A 19,589-nucleotide genomic window follows, 5' to 3' on the forward strand; every position below is an offset into this window, starting at 1 on the left:
AAATCACTAAAGGAACCCACAAATTCATATGTGATGGTTGATTCTATGTGTCAATTTGACTAGGCCATGATACACCCAAATATCTGGTTAAACATTATTGTAATTATGTCTCCTTTGCAGACGAGATTAACATTTGAATCAGCAGACTGAGTAAAGTAGACTGCCCTCCCCAACACGGGTATGCCTCAATTAATCTGCAGAAGGCATGAATAGAACAAGAAGGCTGAGATGGGAGAATTCACTCTCTTTGCCTGCCTGTCTCTGAGTTGGAATACCAGCCTTCTGCCTTTGGACCTAGACTTGGACTAGAACCACACCATCACCTCTCCTGAGTCTCCAGCTTGCTGACTGCAGATCTTGGGACTGCTTAGCCTCTGTAACACACAAGCTAGTTCCTTATAATAATCTATTTATGTATAATATACACACATCTCTATAGAACTATATTTTACATCTATATACTTAATAATTATATAATTATAATAAATTAATAAACAGATGAATAATCAAGAAAATGGAAGACTTACAGAAAAATGCCATGTCAAGTATCACTATAAAGATTCAGGCAAGAATCATCATCAATGGATGATAAATCTAGGAAGAAAATCTCGTAAGTGGGATATTTACATGCCTACTACTCCAAGTTTAGTTAGGGGCTAGAAGGGAAGCAACAACACAGTGCAGAAACTGAACAACACCTTTAGTGGATGATCAAAATTGTCATCAGCCAATGAGAGGTACATGGATATGTGTCTTCAAATGTGACACCCTGAATACCTATGTAGTATTCAGGCTAAGAAAGCAGAACCTGAATCTTATCATGAGGGAACATCAGACAAATCCAAAATGCAAAAGGTTCTATTTTTCTTAAAAGAGGGGAGAGGGCTGCATTCCTCAAAAATGCCAATGTCAAGGAAGGCTGTGAAAATGACCCATACTAAAGGAGACTAAAAGATCATACCTGACTGGACCGTGAACCACAAGGGAAAAAAATTCTGTAAAGGACATTACTGCATCAGTTTAAAAAATTGGAATACAATAGCAGATTAGATAAAAGCATTAAATCAATATTAAATTCATTGAAGTTGAAGACTGTACTGCGGTTATTTAAGAAAATGTCCCTCTTCTAAGGAAATACCAACTAAAGGACTTAGGAACAAAGGACCATGATGTATGCAACTTCCTCTCAAATGGTCAGATAATAAAATACTATGCATGTGTGTAAGTGCACACGTACACACACAGAGTGATACAGCAGATGGGGTAAAATGTTAATAGTGAGTGAATAATCGAGGTAGAATGTGCAGGTGGTATCTGTACTATTCTTATTCTTGTAACCTTTCTGTAGATTGAAAAAGGTTTTATAAAAATGGCTGAGTAGAACTCCTTCACATCAGATTAAGCAGCCTTGAGAAGCTGGAGCACAAAGGAGCACACCCCTCTCACGGCAGCAGCATGAGGGAAGTGTAGTAATGGGACTGAGTTAGTCACAGGTTAGATCTACAGGCCCAGCCTGGGTTTGGGCCACTTCTGAAAGCTGAAACACTCCACCTTCCACTGAAGTAGCAGCTGACAGACCTCCCCAGCAAAAGGAGTCACACCATGGCATCCTTTGGTGGTCCCATCTTCCCTGAGGAAGGCCAGGAGGACCATGTTCCACAGTCAGGATGAGAGAGCAGGGAGGCTGGGGGTTAATGAACACTGCCTTCATTCGCACCTGCTGCTACATAAGCAACCTTGACTGAAACACACAAAAACGAGTACCATGAACCAAACACAAATAAAACTTACTTTCAAATATGAAATTCAATTTAAAATCACAAGGGTAGTGTGGATAAAGTGAAGGTTTCTGTGGCCAGGATTTTCACCTGGCCCTGGTTGGCTAGCTCACTACACGTGTGGGCAGTATGTTGTTATTGACTCTATATGAAGAGCTCCGCCCAGCGCTCTGGGCGACACGGTGGCTACACAGCTGCAGGAGAGCAGAGCAGAGGCTGGAGTGGTGGCAGCCCCAAGGATAGAGACTGGGACAGGCACAGGGGCAGAAAGGCTCAGAGGCAGAGATTGACTTGCTGCATGCAGACTCGCTCTGAGTGGATGGGATTCTAGTGATTAACCTGCCACAGTGGGAATAAAGTTGGGTATAAATCCTTCCACCCCAAGAATGTTCCACTGTCATTTCTTTGGTCTTTTTGAACCCATAAGTGAACTTGTCCGGGGCTGAAACCCATTGGCAAGACAGGCAGATGCTCTATTATGCATATACTTTCCCAATTAAGCTTCAAAACCTCTGAGAGGTAAGTGGTGTGACTGTACAGAAGCCCCCCTGCCCCACCCCACTTTCCCTACTGTTTTATGAGAACAGCTGTCCACTGCTTCACTCCAAATATGTCTGGTCTTGAGAAACGCAAAAACACAGAGTGTTGTACCCATGAGAAAAGAGCTAGATAAGGGCCCTGAAGGCCAGGTACCTGGCCATGAAGGCCACACACGTGCACATCTTCAATATTTATGCAACCATGAATTAGCACTGTAGCAGTTTAAGTAGTACAGTTTTATGCAGAATGAAGTGGTCTCTCTGAGCACCATCCATGCCGACTCCTGCTGCCTTCTTTGCTCTTCGCATTGCCCCAAAACCTCTCAAAGGCAACCCCCAGACCCCTACACTGTCCCCCCATTTTTCAGATGGGAAACAAAGCAAAGGCAGTTTCTGTAAACTGCCAGACCCACAGAAAGCTTAGTAGGAGAAAACAGGTGGTCTGCCTCCAAGACCTGTGTCCTTTCTGTAGCAGGAGGAAGCTGGACTGTTGATAAGAACCAGGTGATGAGCCTGCCATCACAAAATCCCTGAGGATCTAATTACAACTCAGAGGCTCCATCGCTAAACAAGCTCCAGGTGGAGGAGGTTGGTGGCAGGGCTCACACAGTGTAACAAAGTGATGGAGGACCTTGTATGGAAGGCTGAGGATTGTGAACAGTGATTTTTATAACAATGAAACAACAACTATTCGCTAGCATTTATTTCATCCTTATAGCAACACGAGGTTAGTAATGTTACTTCCAATTTCCTGATGCGTAAATATAAGTAACTAACAAATGAAGGGTGGTGCACAACTGGGAGCCCTCTCCAGAAAACGGTCAGAGCTGCACTTTAGAGAGATCCTCCCTGCCTCCATACAGGAAGAAAGCAGTCCCTGCAAGCCCAGGAGAGGGGCCTCACCAGAGGGCAGCTCTGCCGGCAACTTATCTTAGACTTTGAGCCTCTAGAGCTGTGAGAAAATACACTTCTGTTGTTTCAAGGCACCCATCTATGGTGTTCTGCCACTAGAGCGCAAGCTGACTAATATAAAGAGTGTGTCCTAGGAAACAGGAACAGAAAAGCACAAACATATTGCAAGACACCACGATCCTGGAGCCCAACTGGATGGCTAGGGTGTGGGAGGAAAAGACCTAACTCTAACTGTGCCTCCCCAGAAGGAGCTGTGAAAGTCAGGGACAGCATTAGTTAAGCTGGCTACAAAAGAGGAGCAATGGAAGGAAAGAGAGGGGAGATGTCCAATGCCCAGAGACTGGATTCCAGGTTGGCAGATTTGGTTTATAATGCTCCAATTTCTGCATGTAAATGGTCAGCCACAAGTTAGAAATTAAACTATGAGGCCCAGAAAAAGGTTAGGGCCAAAGATATCAATGTGGGAAACCCCAAGACTGTCAAGGAAAAACCCAAAGAGGAGAGGTCCTATGAAAGAAAGAAAGAAAAAAGGTGGTGAGCACCCGCAGGGAGGAAGCAAGCCAAAGAGCATGCAAAGGGCAGGAAATGATGGTTTCTGATGATGACAAGTTATGAGTCATCCCCAAGGAACCGTATTGTGTGCCAGGCATTCTTCTAGGCAATCCATTTTTGACATCAACCCTATGCAGTAGGTTTTTCCTATACTATTTTACAGAGGAGAAAACTGAGCATGTGGAAGTTAAATAAACTGCCACAGGGACATAGTAAGTGTGAAGCTAGGTTTAAAATTTTGGCAGTCTGGCTCAAACGCTCTGAAGAAGCAAAAAGCACAGGAGAGAAGAGGGCTAATAGGAGAAAAAGTGGACATAACCAAATGCTACAAGACTTCAAAAGAAGCTACTGGACTGGTGTCCCAGTGATCTTGCAAAGAAGTTTTAGAGCAATGCAAGAGAAGATAAGTAAGGGAAGTAGAGGCCAGTGGCAGGAAAGGGTTACAAGTGAGTCAAAATAAGGTGGGGTTTATTTGTTTGTTTGTAGTATAATGGATGAGACCAAAGAGGCAGTACAGGGGTTGTGTCCTGAGCTCAGGAGCAGGCTTCAGTGCCTAGACTGAATCGTTTTGGCTTTCTTTCAAAAATACGTCAGATTAGAAACTTCAGATTAGAATTATAGGGAATACTCTCTATGGGAATGCCATTGCTTTAATCCTTTATTTCCTACCCTAAGGGAAAAACTGTCTACTGTAGTTTGCTATAATCAGAAAAGACCTCCCTTGTCCAGAATAAAAATGCAAAAATGAGCAAACATATTCACATTGTTTAGACCTAAATACAAATACTCTTAAAGTGATATATGACAAAGGTCCTACAAAGTACAAAATCCATTTACTTGACCACTGATTTGCAAAGAAAGTCACACTTGGCAGGAGCTCCTACTTTCTAGATGAATGTTTTTCTGCCCTCTCAAAACAACTACAATTGAGTTCATGTTCAACAGAAAGCCAGGTACTTTTTTGAAGAAATGTTTTTTTGAAATATTTAAGAGCAAGACTTGTATTTATGAGACTTTATTCCCTCTTTTAACCTATCTCCAAACATAATTTCTGGTTGAGCCTTTAACTGGGAAAGCCAAACCTGTTTAGAAATTTCAAGAATGCCTGAATTCTCTATCACAAAGGAGTCAGAAACTGGATTCCAAAATGTACAAAAAGGTCTCACTATGCCAATAAGGTCATTCCTTATCCATTAGGGATGTGTTCTTGCCATTCCTATTCTCAGACTGAAGAGGTTTCATTAGCATACCAGAAAATAATAGAAAGATAACTGAATATTCATCATGTACCCAGATAATTAACTATAATGTACAGATTTTTCACTTTATTATTAAGAGTTTGAGTTAAAGTTTTATGGTCCCTCCTCACACCAATTAGTGCTGTCCATGATTACAGGCTCAGGAACCAGTGCTTCCAAAACTTAATATGTTTACAAACCACCTGGGAACCATATTAAACTAGATTCCGACTTAACAGGTCTAGGTGGGGCCTGAGATTCTACCTTCTGGATAAGCTCCAGGTGATTACTGATGTTTGCTTTAGATAGCAGCTGCTAAATTTGCATTAGGATAAAAGATTGAGCAAACTCCAAATATGTGTCATTCTACATGGCCTTAGCACTTTCTAAATATATATATTTTAAAATAATGGACAGATTTTGTAGCCAAAGGGGTTTTGCTTTTTTAGTGTTGGTTTCTGTTTTCCTGCTATCCGAACAGTTCACAAAGGAAACAAATACAGCCAGAAGACAAACTGGCTTATGTCACAACAGGGCATATACCTGGCTGGCCTTTCCAATAGGATAATTACTTCAAGTCTGGGAATTACAATAATATAAAGGCTGGAACAATGGCTCAGTAATAAGAGGATGAAAACAGGCTATTCCTTCCTAGAGTATTAACCATGTATTTAAGAGCACTGTGGTCTCTATAGTGAGATTATTGAAAGATAAACAAATTTCACCCAAACTAAATGTTTTACCAATTTGCTGACTGTGTTTCAAGAGAGCTCTATAGGGGTACATAAACACAACAGACTATCAGAACCCTACAATGAGTAAGTGAACTGGTGGGCCAAATTTTAGTATGTTAGAACTTCCACAATGCTTACACAGCTATTCTCAGCAAGTAGAGGTTCTTATGAAACACTTTTCCTTAAGGGAATGATGAGAATTGCTTGGGAACAGTAGGTATTTATTTAAAATTAGAATTTGACCACGAACTTCAATCATCAGCAAGCTGAGGCATATCAAACATGCCTCTACCATCAAAATACTCCACCACCATGTCAGATTTAGGCAACTGAGCTTGCTTTATAACTCATAGTAAGTTAATTAGATATATCCTGTGGATCAACCATTAAAAAAGATACACAGCAAAAATACCGCCCATTATTTCCTAAATTTCATTAAGAAATAGAGTCTCATGCCAAAATGAACCTGCTACCCCAGTTAAGAAAAACATTTCCAATCACCAATTTCAAATATTTTCCTTTTAAAAGATAATGGAATACCAATGCTGTAAGTAAACTCAAGAGGAACCCATCACCTTAAATCAAACTAACAGTTGGAAGGCATCAAAACAGTCTGTCTTCTGGCAGCCTGATGGCCTGACATTTTTTAAAAACCTGAATTAAAAATGACACAGTTTATTATTGTTAAGACTTCTTACTGATTTTTTTCAGTTTTAGAAAATATCGTTACCAAACTGGTACTTATCAAAACAGCACACGTATTCCAATAAGCTTTCTCAATGGTAAGAGTAAAAGAATATTCAAGATATAATGAGAAGGGAGCATGGAAAACAAAAACACGGTCCTGAAAAGTATCCACAACTATGAAATCATGCAATAACTGTCATGTCGTCTCTGTAAGATCAAAATAAAGAATTATGTGAATGATTCAATAATTTTACTTAACATGGCTAAAACTACTAACTAATCACCTATTATTTCCTTTTACTCCTTTGCACTCAGCTAGACTGCATTTCCCAGGCTGACTATCAGTTAGATGTGGCCATGTGACTAAGCTCTGGTCAAATGAAAATATGTAACATGAGGGAGATATAGGCCACTGACAGCCACCAAAATTTTAAAGTCTTTAACACAGCAAAAAAGGAAGCTGACAGAAATATTCTGCCAAATAGAGATTCAGATGGATTTTGTAAAATTCCTCTTTTAAAATGAACATATCTCAGAAGCTAACCTTGAACCTTTAGTAACCATGAAACTAAAGCCTGCAATGACAATAAGTACATATCTTTCAATAGTCACCCTAAATGTAAATGGACTGAATGCACCAATCAAAAGACACAGAGTAACAGAATGGATAAAAAAGCTAGGCCCATCTATGTGCTGCTTACAAAAGACTCACCGCAAACCCAAAGACATGCACAGACTAAAAGTCAAGGGATGGAAAAAGATATTTCATGCAAACAACAGGGAGAAAAAAGCAGGTGTTGCAATACTAGTATCAGACAAAATAGACTTCAAAACAAAGAAAGTAACAAGAGATAAAGAAGGACATTACATAATGATAAAGGGCTCAGTCCAACAAGAGGATATAACCATTATAAATATATATGCACCCAACACAGGAGCACCAGCATATGTGAAACAAATACTAACAGAACTAAAGGAGGAAACAGAATGTAATACATTCATTTTAGGAGACTTCAACATGCCACTCACTCCAAAGGATAGATCCACCGGACAGAAAATAAGTAAGGACATGGAGGCACTGAACAACACACTAGAAGAGATGGACCTAACAGACATCTATAGAACTCTACATCCAAAAGTAACAGGATACACATTCTTCTCAAGTGCACATGGAACACTCTCCAGAATAGATCACATACTAGGCCACAAAAAGAGCCTCAGCAAATTGAAAAAGATTGAAATCCTACCAACCAACTTTTCAGACCACAACTAGAAATAAATTGTACACAGAAAACAAAAAGCCTCATAAACATATGGAGGCTTAACAACATGCTCCTAAATAATCAATGGATCAACGAACAAATTAAAATAGAGATCAAGGAATATATAGAAACAAATGACAACAACAATACAAAGCCCCAACTTCTGTGGGACGCAGCGAAAGCAGTCTTCAGAGGAAAGTATATAGCAATCCAGGCATACTTAAAGAAGGAAGAACAATCGCAAATGAATAGTCTAAGTCACAATTATCAAAATTGGAAAAATAAGAACAAATGAGGCCTAAAGTCAGCAGAAGGAGGGACATAATAAAGATCAGAGAAGAAATAAACAAAATTGAGAAGAATAAAAAAATAGAAAAAAATCAATGAAACCAAGAGCTGGTTCTTTGAGAAAATAAACAAAATAGATAAGCCTCTAGCCAAACTTATTAAGAGAAAAAGAGAATCAACACACATCAATAGAATCAGAAACAAGAAAGGAAAAATCATGACAGACTCCACAGAAATACAAAGAATTATTAGAGACTACTATGAAAACCTACATGCTAAGAAGCTGGAAAACCTAGAAGAAATGGACAAACTCCTAGAAAAATACAACCTTCCAACACTGACCAAGGAAGAAACATAAAATCTAAACAAACCAATTACCAGCAAAGAAATTGAAGCGGTAATCAAAAAACTACCCAAGAAAAAAAAACCCAGACCAGATGGATTTACCTCAGAATTTTATCAGACATACAGAGAAGACATAATACCCATTCTCCTTAAAGTTTTCCAAAAAATAGAAGAGGAGGGAATACTCCCAAACTCATTCTATGAAGCCAACATCACCCTAATACCAAAACCAGGCAAAGACCTCACCAAAAAAGAAAATTACAGACCAATATCCCTGATGAACATAGATGCAAAAATACTCAACAAAATATTAGCAAACCAAATTCAAAAATATATTGAAAGGATCATACACCACGACCAAGTGGGATTCATCCCAGGGAAGCAAGGATGGTACAACATTCGAAAATCGATCAACATCATACACCACATAAACATAAAGAAGGACAAAAACCACATGATCATCTCCATAGATGCTGAAAAAGCATTCAACAAAATTCAACATCCATTCATGATAAAAACTCTCAGTTAAATGGGTATAGTGGGCAGGTACCTCAACATAATAAAGGCCATATATGATAAATCCACAGCTAACATCATACTGAACAGCAAGAAGCTGAAAGCTTTTCCTCTGAGATCAAGAACAAGACAGGGATGCCCACTATCCCCACTGTTATTTAAAATCGTACTGGAGGTCCTAGCCACGGCAATTAGACAAAACAAAGAAATACAAGGAATCCAGATTCATAAAGAAGAAGTTAAACTGTCACTATTTGCAGATGACATGATATTGTACATAAACAACCCTAAAGACTCGACTCCAAAACTACTAGAACTGATATCAGAATACAGCAAAGTTGCAGGATACAAAATTAACACACTGAAATTTTTGGCTTTCCTATACACTAACAATGAACCAATAGAAAGAGAAATCAGGAAACCAACTCCATTCACAATTGCATCAAAAAGAATAAAATACCTAGGAATAAACCTAACCGAAGAAGTGAAAGACCTTTACCCTGAAAACTATAAGACACTCTTAAGAGAAATTAAAGAGAACACTAACAAATGGAAACACATCCCATGCTCCTGGCTAGGAAGAATTAATATAGTCAAAATGGCCACCCTGCCCAAAGCAATATACAGAGTTGACGCAATCCCTATCAAATTACCAAAGGCATTCTTCAACAAACTGGAACAAACAGTTCAAAAATTCTTATGGAAACACTAAAGACCCCGAATAGCCAAAGCAATCCTGAGAAGGAAGAATAAAGTGGGAGGGATCTCACTCCCCAACTTCAAGCTCTACTACAAAGCCATAATAACCAAGACAATTTGTTACTGGCACAAGAACAGAGCCACAGACCAGTGGAACAGAACAGAGACTCCAGACATTAACCCAAATATATATGGTCAATTAATACACGATAAAGGAGCCATGGACATACAATAGGGAAGTGAGTCTCTTCAACAGATGGTGCTGGAAAAACTGGACAGCTACATGTAAGAGAATGAAACTGGATCACTGTCCAACCCCATACAAAAAAGTAAATTCAAAATGGATCAAAGACCTCAATGTAAGTCATGAAACCATAAAACTCTTAGAAAAAAACATAGGCAAAAATCTCTTGGACATAAACATGAGCGACTTCTTCATGAACATATCTCCCTGGGCAAGGAAAACAAAAGCAAAAATGAACAAGTGGTACTACATCAAGCTGAAAAGCTTCTGTACAGCAAAGGACACCATAAATAGAACAAAAAGGTACCCTACAGTATAGGACAATATATTTGTAAATGACAGATCCAATAAAGGCTTGACATCCAAAACATATAAAGAGCTCATGCACCTCAACAAACAAAAACAATCCTATTAAAAAATGGGCAGAGGAGCTGAACAGACAGTTCTCCAAAGAAGAAATTCAGATGGCCAACAGGCACATGAAAAGATGCTCTACATCGCTACTTATCAGAGAAATGCAAATTAAAACCACAATGAGATATCACCTCACACCAGTAAGGATGGCTACCATCCAAAAGACAAACAACAACAAATACTGGTGAGGTTGTGGAGAAAGGGGAACCCTCCTACACTGCTGGTGGGAATGTAAACTAGTTCAACCATTGTGGAAAGCAGTATGGAGGTTCCTCAAAATGCTCAAAATAGAAATACCATTTGACCCAGGAATTCCACTTCTAGGAATTTACCCTAAGAATGCAGCAGCCCAGTTTGAAAAAGACAGATGCATCCCTCTGTTTATCACAGCATTATTTACAATAGCCAAGAAATGGAAGCAACCTAAGTGTGCATCAGTAGATGAATGGATAAAAAAGATGTGGTACATATACACAATGGAATATTACTCAGCCATAAGAAGAAAACAAATCCTACCATTTGCAACAACATGGATGGAGCTAGAAGGTATTATGCTCAGTGAAATAAGCCAAGCGGAGAAAGACAAATATCAAATGATATCACTCATATGTGGAATATAAGAACAAAGAAAAACTGAAGGAACAAAACAGCAGCAGAATCACAGAACCCAAGAATGGACTAACAGTTCCCAAAGGGAAAGGGACTGGGGAGAATGGGACTGAAGGGAGGCATAAGGGCCGGGAAGAAGAAAAGGGGTATTATGATTAGCATGCATAATGTGGGGGGGGGAATGGGGAGGGCTGTGCAACACAGAGAAGACAAGTAGTGATTCTACAACATCTTACTACGCTGATGGACAGTAACTGTAATGGGGTTTGTGGGGTGACTTGGTGAAGCGGGGACCCTTGTAAACATAATGTTCTTCATGTAATTGTAGATTAATGATAACAATAAAAAAATGAAAAAATCAAAAAATGAAAACTGAAAAATAATACATCCATTCCTCTGTGAAAAAAAAATGAACATCTCTCTAAATGAAAACGTTTTGGAAACAGTGGTGATGGTGGCACAGTGATATGAATGTAATTAGTACTGCTGAATCATGCTTAAATAATGGCTAAAATCACAAATGTTCTGTTACATATAGATGATCATATAATTGTAAGAGTTGAGATAGTCCATTCACAAGAATCTCAAAATGGAGCAAGTAGGAGAGGAATGGGAGCCAGTAACCACAATAAAGGAGTATTTGTTCTTAAACATTTTAAATACTTTTTCCTGAGGACACAGTCACAACCTTTGTGTCCAGATTTGTACAGAAGGTGCTTCCAGGAAGAAGAGGAAACTCCCATCAGAGGCACGGTGGTTAGGTTGTCACAGCAGGGAGGTTGTTGTCAGGAGGAGGGCAATCACTGGGGAGCAGGAGTATTAACACCAGGCCAATAACCGACTTCAGATCGTCACTCATGCTCCTAGTGTTTACTCAAATGAGTTGAAAACTTATGTCCACACAAAAACCTGCACACAGATGTTTGTAGAAACTTAATTTATAAACACCAAAACTTGGAAGCAACCAAGATGTCCATCAATAGGTAAGTGCATAAACTGTAGCACATCCAGACAATGGGATATTATTCAGCAACAAAAAGCAAGGAGCTAGTAAGCCATGAAAAGACATGGAGGAACCTTCAATGCCTATTGCTCAGTGAAAGAATCCAGACTGAAAAGACTACATACTGTATGGTTCTAACTGTACCACGTCTGGGAAAGCCAAAACAAGAGAATAAAAAGATTAGTGGTTGCCAGCAGCTCAGAGAGAGGGAAGGATAATTAGGCAGAGCACAGAGGAGATTTAGGGCCATGAAACTATTCTGTGTGATACTGTACTAGTGGTACATAACAGTAAACATGTCAAAACCCACTGACATAGACAACAAAGAGTGAACTGTAATGTAAACTATAGACTTCAGTTAAAAATAACATCAACATTGGTTAATCAATCAAAACATGTACAACACAAAGGCAAGCTGCTAATGGGGGGAAAGAGGGTGGGGGATATGGGAACTCTCTGTACTACCTGCTGAATTTCTGTAAACTTACAACTGCCCAAAAATACAATTTACGAATTAAAAAGCACACAGTTTTTACCTACTCCGCCACTCTGCCTTGGCAAAAACACCCAGGGCTCTGAAACTCATATACTTGGGATATTATCAAAGCTTCATGAGTATCTGAAGGACCACCACAGAAAGCACATTTTTGTGTAGATTCCAGGGCAGGTCTGATTTCATGATAAAACAAATGATGACTTAATAATCAAGGCCCATTAATAATGTAAAGTTAAGAATAATCACCGCAGCAACTCAAATTAAATTCTTCCCATGTTTAAAAAAAAAAATCTGCTGGTGTGAATACCTGCTTCCTAAAGATGTTGCAAATTTATGGAAAGTATTATCACCCTCAAAGAATCTTCTACCTCAGTTAAGGGTGGCTCACAAAACTGGCCAGTCGTCTAACATCTTTCTAAAACTAAACAGAAATAGATATCTATTCAATATAGAAGTAGGACACAGAGTTCAAGGCCTACATTTGATCCTTAAAGTCATTTTTTATTGACAAAATTCAGTGAAACAGCCAAGCAAGATGGCAAACCCATCATAGCCAAATGACACACTTCCTATTGGCAGCCCTCGTTCCTTTCTATGGATTTCTAAGGGGGCAGGAGAGGCCCCAGCATCTCTAAGTAGTATTCTAAACATTTAACTAGCTTGTTGATAAAAACAGCAATTCCAAATTTAGATTCTCCATAAGAGGATTAGATTTGGATAATCTCTAGAAAAATCTGGCCTCCAAATTTTGAAAAAGAGCTGGAAATCAAAGGGCAGTAACTGCAGAAGGGCAAAATGACATAGAAACAGGCTCAGTGAGACAAAAACCATGGTGATACTTGTCTTAATAGGAAGATTACTGCTTTAAATAAGTTGACCCAAGCCCTAAAAATTTTTCTCTGCCAAATGCTCTTATTTTTAAACAAAATCAGAAATATGATTCCAAACGACTTCCCTATATAAAATTTACAAGAACAAACAGAAGGAAAGAACCAGGGAGACAAACAGAATACCTTCGGCACTTCCACCTGAAAATCAACAGAATTTTTACAACAGAAAACTAGAATCTGCTTCACTGAGAAACTGCCTGAATCAAGGCTCATTCTGGCTGCCAAGTAAAGGACAGCTCATCATGTGGGATCTCAGAAAGGGACCAGAGCCAGCTCCTTTCAGTCACCTAGCCTGCTGTTTACTGAGTCCTACACTGAGAATTAATATACTTATTATTAAATAAATTATTATTAAATAACACCAGGACCCAGTCAACAACATACTAAGGGAGAAAGAGATGAAGCAGATATAATCTAGATAAGAAATAAGCATAAGAAACAAATAAATGAAGCAATAAGTGAAATCTATGCCTGTTAATGTCTGCATGACAGCAGAGGGGCTCCAAAATGTTGGAATGTAGGGGTACAACCCAATAAAAAGAGTAAAGGATATAGAGTTAGTCCTAGATAAATAAATGTAAATAGTCAATATGAGGAAAAAAATATTTATCTCATTAATGTGTAAATCAAAATAAGATAAAAATGTTCACAAATCATGGGTCAAATATGAAAAGGTTATCATTCTCAGTGCTGGCAAGACTAAAAAGAAACTCTCAAACATACTGGTACAAACTCTAGGAAGGGCAATTTGTTAATATTTACTAATACTGAACATGACATCCCTTTGACCAAGCAAATCAACTGAGAAGTATTTACCCTCAGACATACGGTGTCACCAAAAATACACCAAAATACATAAAAGGATGCTAATTGAGGCATTATTTATAAATTTTCATAGCCATAATAAGGCTAATTATGGAATATTATGTGGTTATTAAAAATTAAATCTCTATGGAAAAATGTGTAAAATATAAAGCTTTAAAAAGCTTGGCAGAACTCAGTGAGGAATAAAAGGTCATTATTGCCCAAACACACATAATAAAAAAAGATTAAAAACCCATAGCTAGCATCATACTCAATGGTGAAAAGCTGCCATTTTTTTCTCCAAGATGAAGAATAAAACAAGATGTCCACTCTTCCCACTTTTACTCAACATTTTATTCAACATAGTACTGGAAGTCTTAGCCATTGAAGTCAGACAAGAAAAAGAAAATAAAAGGTATCCAAAGAGGTTAAGGAGGTTAAAACTGTCACTACTTGCAGATGATACTATATATAGAAGACCCTAAAGACTACCAAGAAACTTTAGAACCAATAAATCAATTCAGTAATGCTGCATGATACAAACAAAAAATACAGAAATCTATGTTATTTCTATATACCAACAAGCTAACAGAACACGAAATTAAGAATCCCATTTACAATTACATCAAACAGAATAAAATGTCTGCGAATAAATCTAACCAAGGAGGTGAAAGAGCTGTATGGAAATTTATAAGACACTAATGAAAGAAATTAAAGATGACACAAATAAATTGAAAAAATACTATGTTCATGAATTGGAAGAAATAACATTGTTAAAATGTCTGTACTACCCAAAGCAATGTACAGATTCAATACAACCACTATCAAAATATCAATGGCATTTTTTACAGAACTAGAAGAAATAATCCTAAAATCTATATGGAATGCCAAATAGCCAAAGCAATCTTGAGAAGGGAGAACAAAGCTGGAGGTATCACACTCCCTGGTTTCAAACTATACTTCAAAGCCATAATATTCAAAACAGTATGGTACTGGCACAAAAAATAGTACACCCAGAAATAAACCCATGCTTATGTGGTCAATTAATCTATGACAAAGAAGGCAAGACTGTACAATAGGAAAAATAGTCTTTTCAGAATAAAAAGGATTATAAAAGGAATACTATGAACTGTATAACAATAAATTAATAACTCAGATGAAATGGACAAATACTAAAGGTCATAAAGTCCTGGAACTGTCTCAAGAATAAATAGAAAATGAGAAAGGAACTCTACAAATAAAGAAAATGAGTTAGTATTCACAATACTACCCATAGGGAAAATCCCAGGCCCAGATATTTTCACTAATTAATTCTACCAAATACTTAAATATTAATACCATTAATTCTTCACAAATTCTCCTAAATAAATATAATAGGGAACACTACCCAACTCATCCTGTAGGCCAGTATTACTTGGAAACCAAAATAAAACAGATATAAAAAATTTACAGGTTAGTATGTCTAATTGATACAGGCACAAAAATCCTCAGTAAATACTAGCAGGCAAGGCATATCTAGCAACAAACAAAGGAATTATGTAACATAAACAAGTAGGATTTATCCCAAGAATGTAAGATTGGTTTAACATCCAAAAATCAATCAATGTAATACATCATACCAACAGTATAAAGGCCTAAAAATATAATCAGCACAATAGACACAAGAGATGCAGAAAAGGCATTTGACAAGATTCATCACCCCTTCATGATGAAAATAACACACCAGGAATACAAGGGAACTTCTTCAGCCTGATGAAGGGAATCTATGAAAAACCACAGCTAACGTCTTTTTTAATGTCTAAAGACTAATAGTTCCCCCTAAGAAAAGTAACCAGACAAGATGTTCACTCTCACCACTTCTATTCAACACTGTGCTGGAAGTTCGGGCCAGGACACTTAGGCAAGAATATAAGAGGCATCCATTTTGGAAATGAAGTGAAACAATCTCTATTCAAAGATGCCATGATCTCATACATAGAACTAAGGAATGGCCTCTGAAACTATTATAACTTATGAGTTCAGGAAGTTTGCAGGTCACAAGATATGACAATTATCACATATCTACACAAATGCAGAAACTAATTTGAAAATCAAATTTTTAAGAAGTTTTAAAAAGTTCCATTTATAATAGCATCAGAAAGAATAAACTTAACAAATGAAGTACCAAACTTACACTTTGAAAACTACGAAATATTGTTGAAAGAATTAAATACAGTCCAAACAAAGGGAAGACATTCCACATTCATGGATCAAAAGATGTAAATTAATATTAAGATGACAATATTCCCAAATCAATCTATGCATTCGAGGCAATCCCTACCAAAATTTCAACTCACTTCTTTGCAGAAATTGACAAGCTAATCCTAAAATTCATATGGAAATTCAAAAAATAGCTAAAACGGTCTTGAAAAAGAAGAGTAAGTTGATGAACTTACCTTTCCAATTTCAAAACTTACTGTAAAATTACAGTCACCAAGACAGTGTGGTATGGATATAAGGATAGTGTATCAGTCCACTAGGGCTGTGTGACATAATGAGAAACATGTTAGTCTCTACCTTCAGTTCTTGACAGAGCTCCTAAAACACTTGTAATTTCATGAGTGTTGGGGGTAATAGCTCCTAAATCTCTTGGAATTTCCTAGGTGATAGGAATGTCTTTTGTTCTAACAAGGCAACTATTAGTGGGCCCCTGGATAGCTGGTCACCAGAAAGACCAAGCCATGATTAGAAGCTTGGAACTTCCAGCCCCACATGATACCCCAAGTAGGGGAGAGGGACTGATGATTGAATTAATCATCAATCATGCCTACACCATGAAGCTTCCATTAAAATCCACAAACTATGGGCTCTGAGAACCTTCTAGGTCAATGAACACATGGAAGTGCTGGGAGGGTGGGATGCCCCGAGAGAGCAGAGAAACTGCACTCCTACCCCATACCTTGTCCGATGTATCTGTTCATCTGGCTGTTCACCTGTATCCTTTATTATAACCTTATAATAAACCGGTACATGTGTGTTTCCCTGAGTTCCGTGAACCATTCTAGAAAACTATGGGACTTGAGTTAGGGGGTCCTGGGAATTCCTGATTTACAGTCAACTGGTCAGAAGTACAGAAGGACTGAACTTGCAACTGGCATCTGTGTGTGTGCTGGTTGGCGGGGGTGTGAGCAGAGGGAGCCTTGTAAATTGAGCCTCTAACCTGTGGCGTCTATGCTAACTCCAGGTAGTAGATGTTATTAATTGAATTGTAGGACACATAGTGTCTGGAGTAGAATATTGGTTGTAAAGTCCCCTTACATTTGGTGTCAAAATTTTTATAAGTAGAAAAAAACTGGTTTTTTTTCCTTTTAGCCTGCCATACCAAAACACCACAGACTAGGTGGCTTAAACAACAGAAATTAATTTTCGCAGAGTTCTAGAGAATAGAAGTCCAAAATCAAGGTGCTCTTTAGGGTGGGTTTCTGATGTAGCCTCTCTTCCTGGCTTATAGATGGCTATCCTCTTGATATCCTCACATCGCCTATCCTCTGTTCATATACAGAGAGATCTGCTTATAAGAACACCAGTCCAATTGGATTAGAATCCCACCCTTATGACCTCATTTAGCCTTAAGTTTATCTCCTTCAAGGTTCTATCTCTATGTATTACAGTCACAATGGAAGTTAGGACTTCAGGATATGAATATCAAGAGGATAAAAATTTGTCCACAACAACTAGACATATAAAGCAATGAAACAGAATGAATAATTCAAAAATAAAAAGCTGAGTTCTGGCAAAATGCCAAGACAATTGCGTGGGAGAAAAATCGTCTTTTTGTTAAATGGTACTGGGACAACAGGATATCCACATGAAGATGGACCCTTACCTCAAATGACACACTTAGAATAAAAACTTACATGAAAGATCTTAAACTATAAAATTCATAGAAGAAACACAGGCATGAATCTATAGTGCCTTGGATTAGGCAATAGCTTTTTAGATATGACACCAGAAGCAACAAAAGAAAAGAGATAAATCAGACATCATCAAAATTAAAAAGTTTCATGCTTCAAGAACACCATCAAGAAAGTGAAAAGATAATCTACAGAATGGGAAGAAATATTTGAAAATCATGTTACCTGAAAAAGGATCTGTATCAAGAAGATATAGAAATCTCTTACAACTCAATAAAGAGAAGACAACCCAACTAAAAACTGGACAAAGGATCTAAATAAACATTTCTCCAAAGAAGATATACAAATGCCAGTATACATAAAACCGTGGACAACATCATTAATCATCAATGAAATGGAAATCAAAATGACAATGACATACGACTTCACACCTATGAGGGCAGCTATAATAAAAAAGTATAGTAATAACAAGTATTAGTGAAGCTCTAGAGAAACCAGTATCTTACAGTGCTGGTAGGAATGTAAAATAGTGCAGTCACTTTAGAAGACAGTCTAACAGTTCCTTAAAAGGTAAAACACAGAATTACAAGATGAATCCAGAACTGCACTCCTAGATATATACCTAAAAGAAATGAATAAACACAAATATTCAAAAAAGCCAAAAAGTGAAAATAGCCCAAATGCTCATTAGCTGATGAATAGATAACATGTGGTTGATCCCTACAATGAATATTTTAACAATAAATAAATTAAGTACTGATACATGCTATACCACAAATGAGTCTTGAGAGCATCTGCTAAGTGAAAGAAGTCAGTAACAAAAGACCACATATGTATGAATCCATTTATATGAAATGTCCAGAATAGACAAATCTACATAAACAGAAAGTACATTAGTGTTTGCCTAGGGCTGAGGAGAAGTAAACAGTAACTGCCAATGGGTAAGAAGTATCCTCTGGGATGACATTCTAAAGTTGATTGTGGTAAAGATTGTGCAAGTATATGAATATACTAAAAGCCACTGAATTAAATGAACTGTACATTAAATGACTCTGTTCTATAGCATAACAATTTTAATTCAATAAAGCTGTTATTTTTTTTAAAAAAGTAAGGTAAAGAATAATATATAGTATGTATGTATAGTATGATCATATTTATATACATTTTTACCCCTGAGTAACTGCATGTGCTGGAATAAGGATAAAGTTTTCTGGGAAAAAAAAAAGAAAGAAATATAACAGTAATTGACATTGGGAAAGGAAACTCTGGTGAAGGGGTTAAAGAAGAGGAATTTCAATTTTAATTTTTCAATTAAAACCACATAGTAGTGGTTTTTCAATTCAAACCACACAGTAGTGGTGTAAGAATAAACAGAGCAATGAAACAAACTGAAGTCCAGAAACAGACCCCTGTACATGGAAGAATTTAATATATGATAAGAGTTAATATCAGTGGGGAAAAAATAAACCATTTCTTACATCAGGCCAGAAATCCCAGACAGAATAAAAAGCTATATAAAAACTTTAGAAAATATGCCCAATAAATGTTAGAGAATCTACAGATAATTCTCTAAGATACAAAAGCCAAAAATTACAAAAGAAGGAAAAAGTTGGTTACATGCAAATTTAAACTGTTACATATAGTAAGTTCATCAAGTGATAGCCTACAAGAAAATATTTACAACAG

General features: G+C 37.4%; 1 protein-coding gene across 6 annotated transcripts in view; it reads right to left on the bottom strand.

Annotated features, from left to right (window-relative positions):
- TPD52 (tumor protein D52) overlaps positions 1-19,589 on the bottom strand; it is a 277,749-nt gene that overhangs the window by 208,615 nt on the left and 49,545 nt on the right. Inside the window, exon 1 of one of the 6 annotated variants that reach the window (XM_036998059.2) lies at positions 528-555. The exons of the other annotated variants lie outside the window; for them this stretch is intronic. Coding sequence (XP_036853954.1) covers positions 528-540 — 13 coding nt within the window. The 5' untranslated portion in view covers positions 541-555. Of the gene's footprint in view, positions 1-527; positions 556-19,589 lie in introns of those variants that run through there. 6 annotated transcript variants of the gene reach the window in all.

The sequence above is a fragment of the Manis javanica genome, chromosome 2 (genome assembly GCF_040802235.1).
Source record: "Manis javanica isolate MJ-LG chromosome 2, MJ_LKY, whole genome shotgun sequence".
Taxonomy (NCBI): Eukaryota; Metazoa; Chordata; class Mammalia; order Pholidota; family Manidae; genus Manis; species Manis javanica.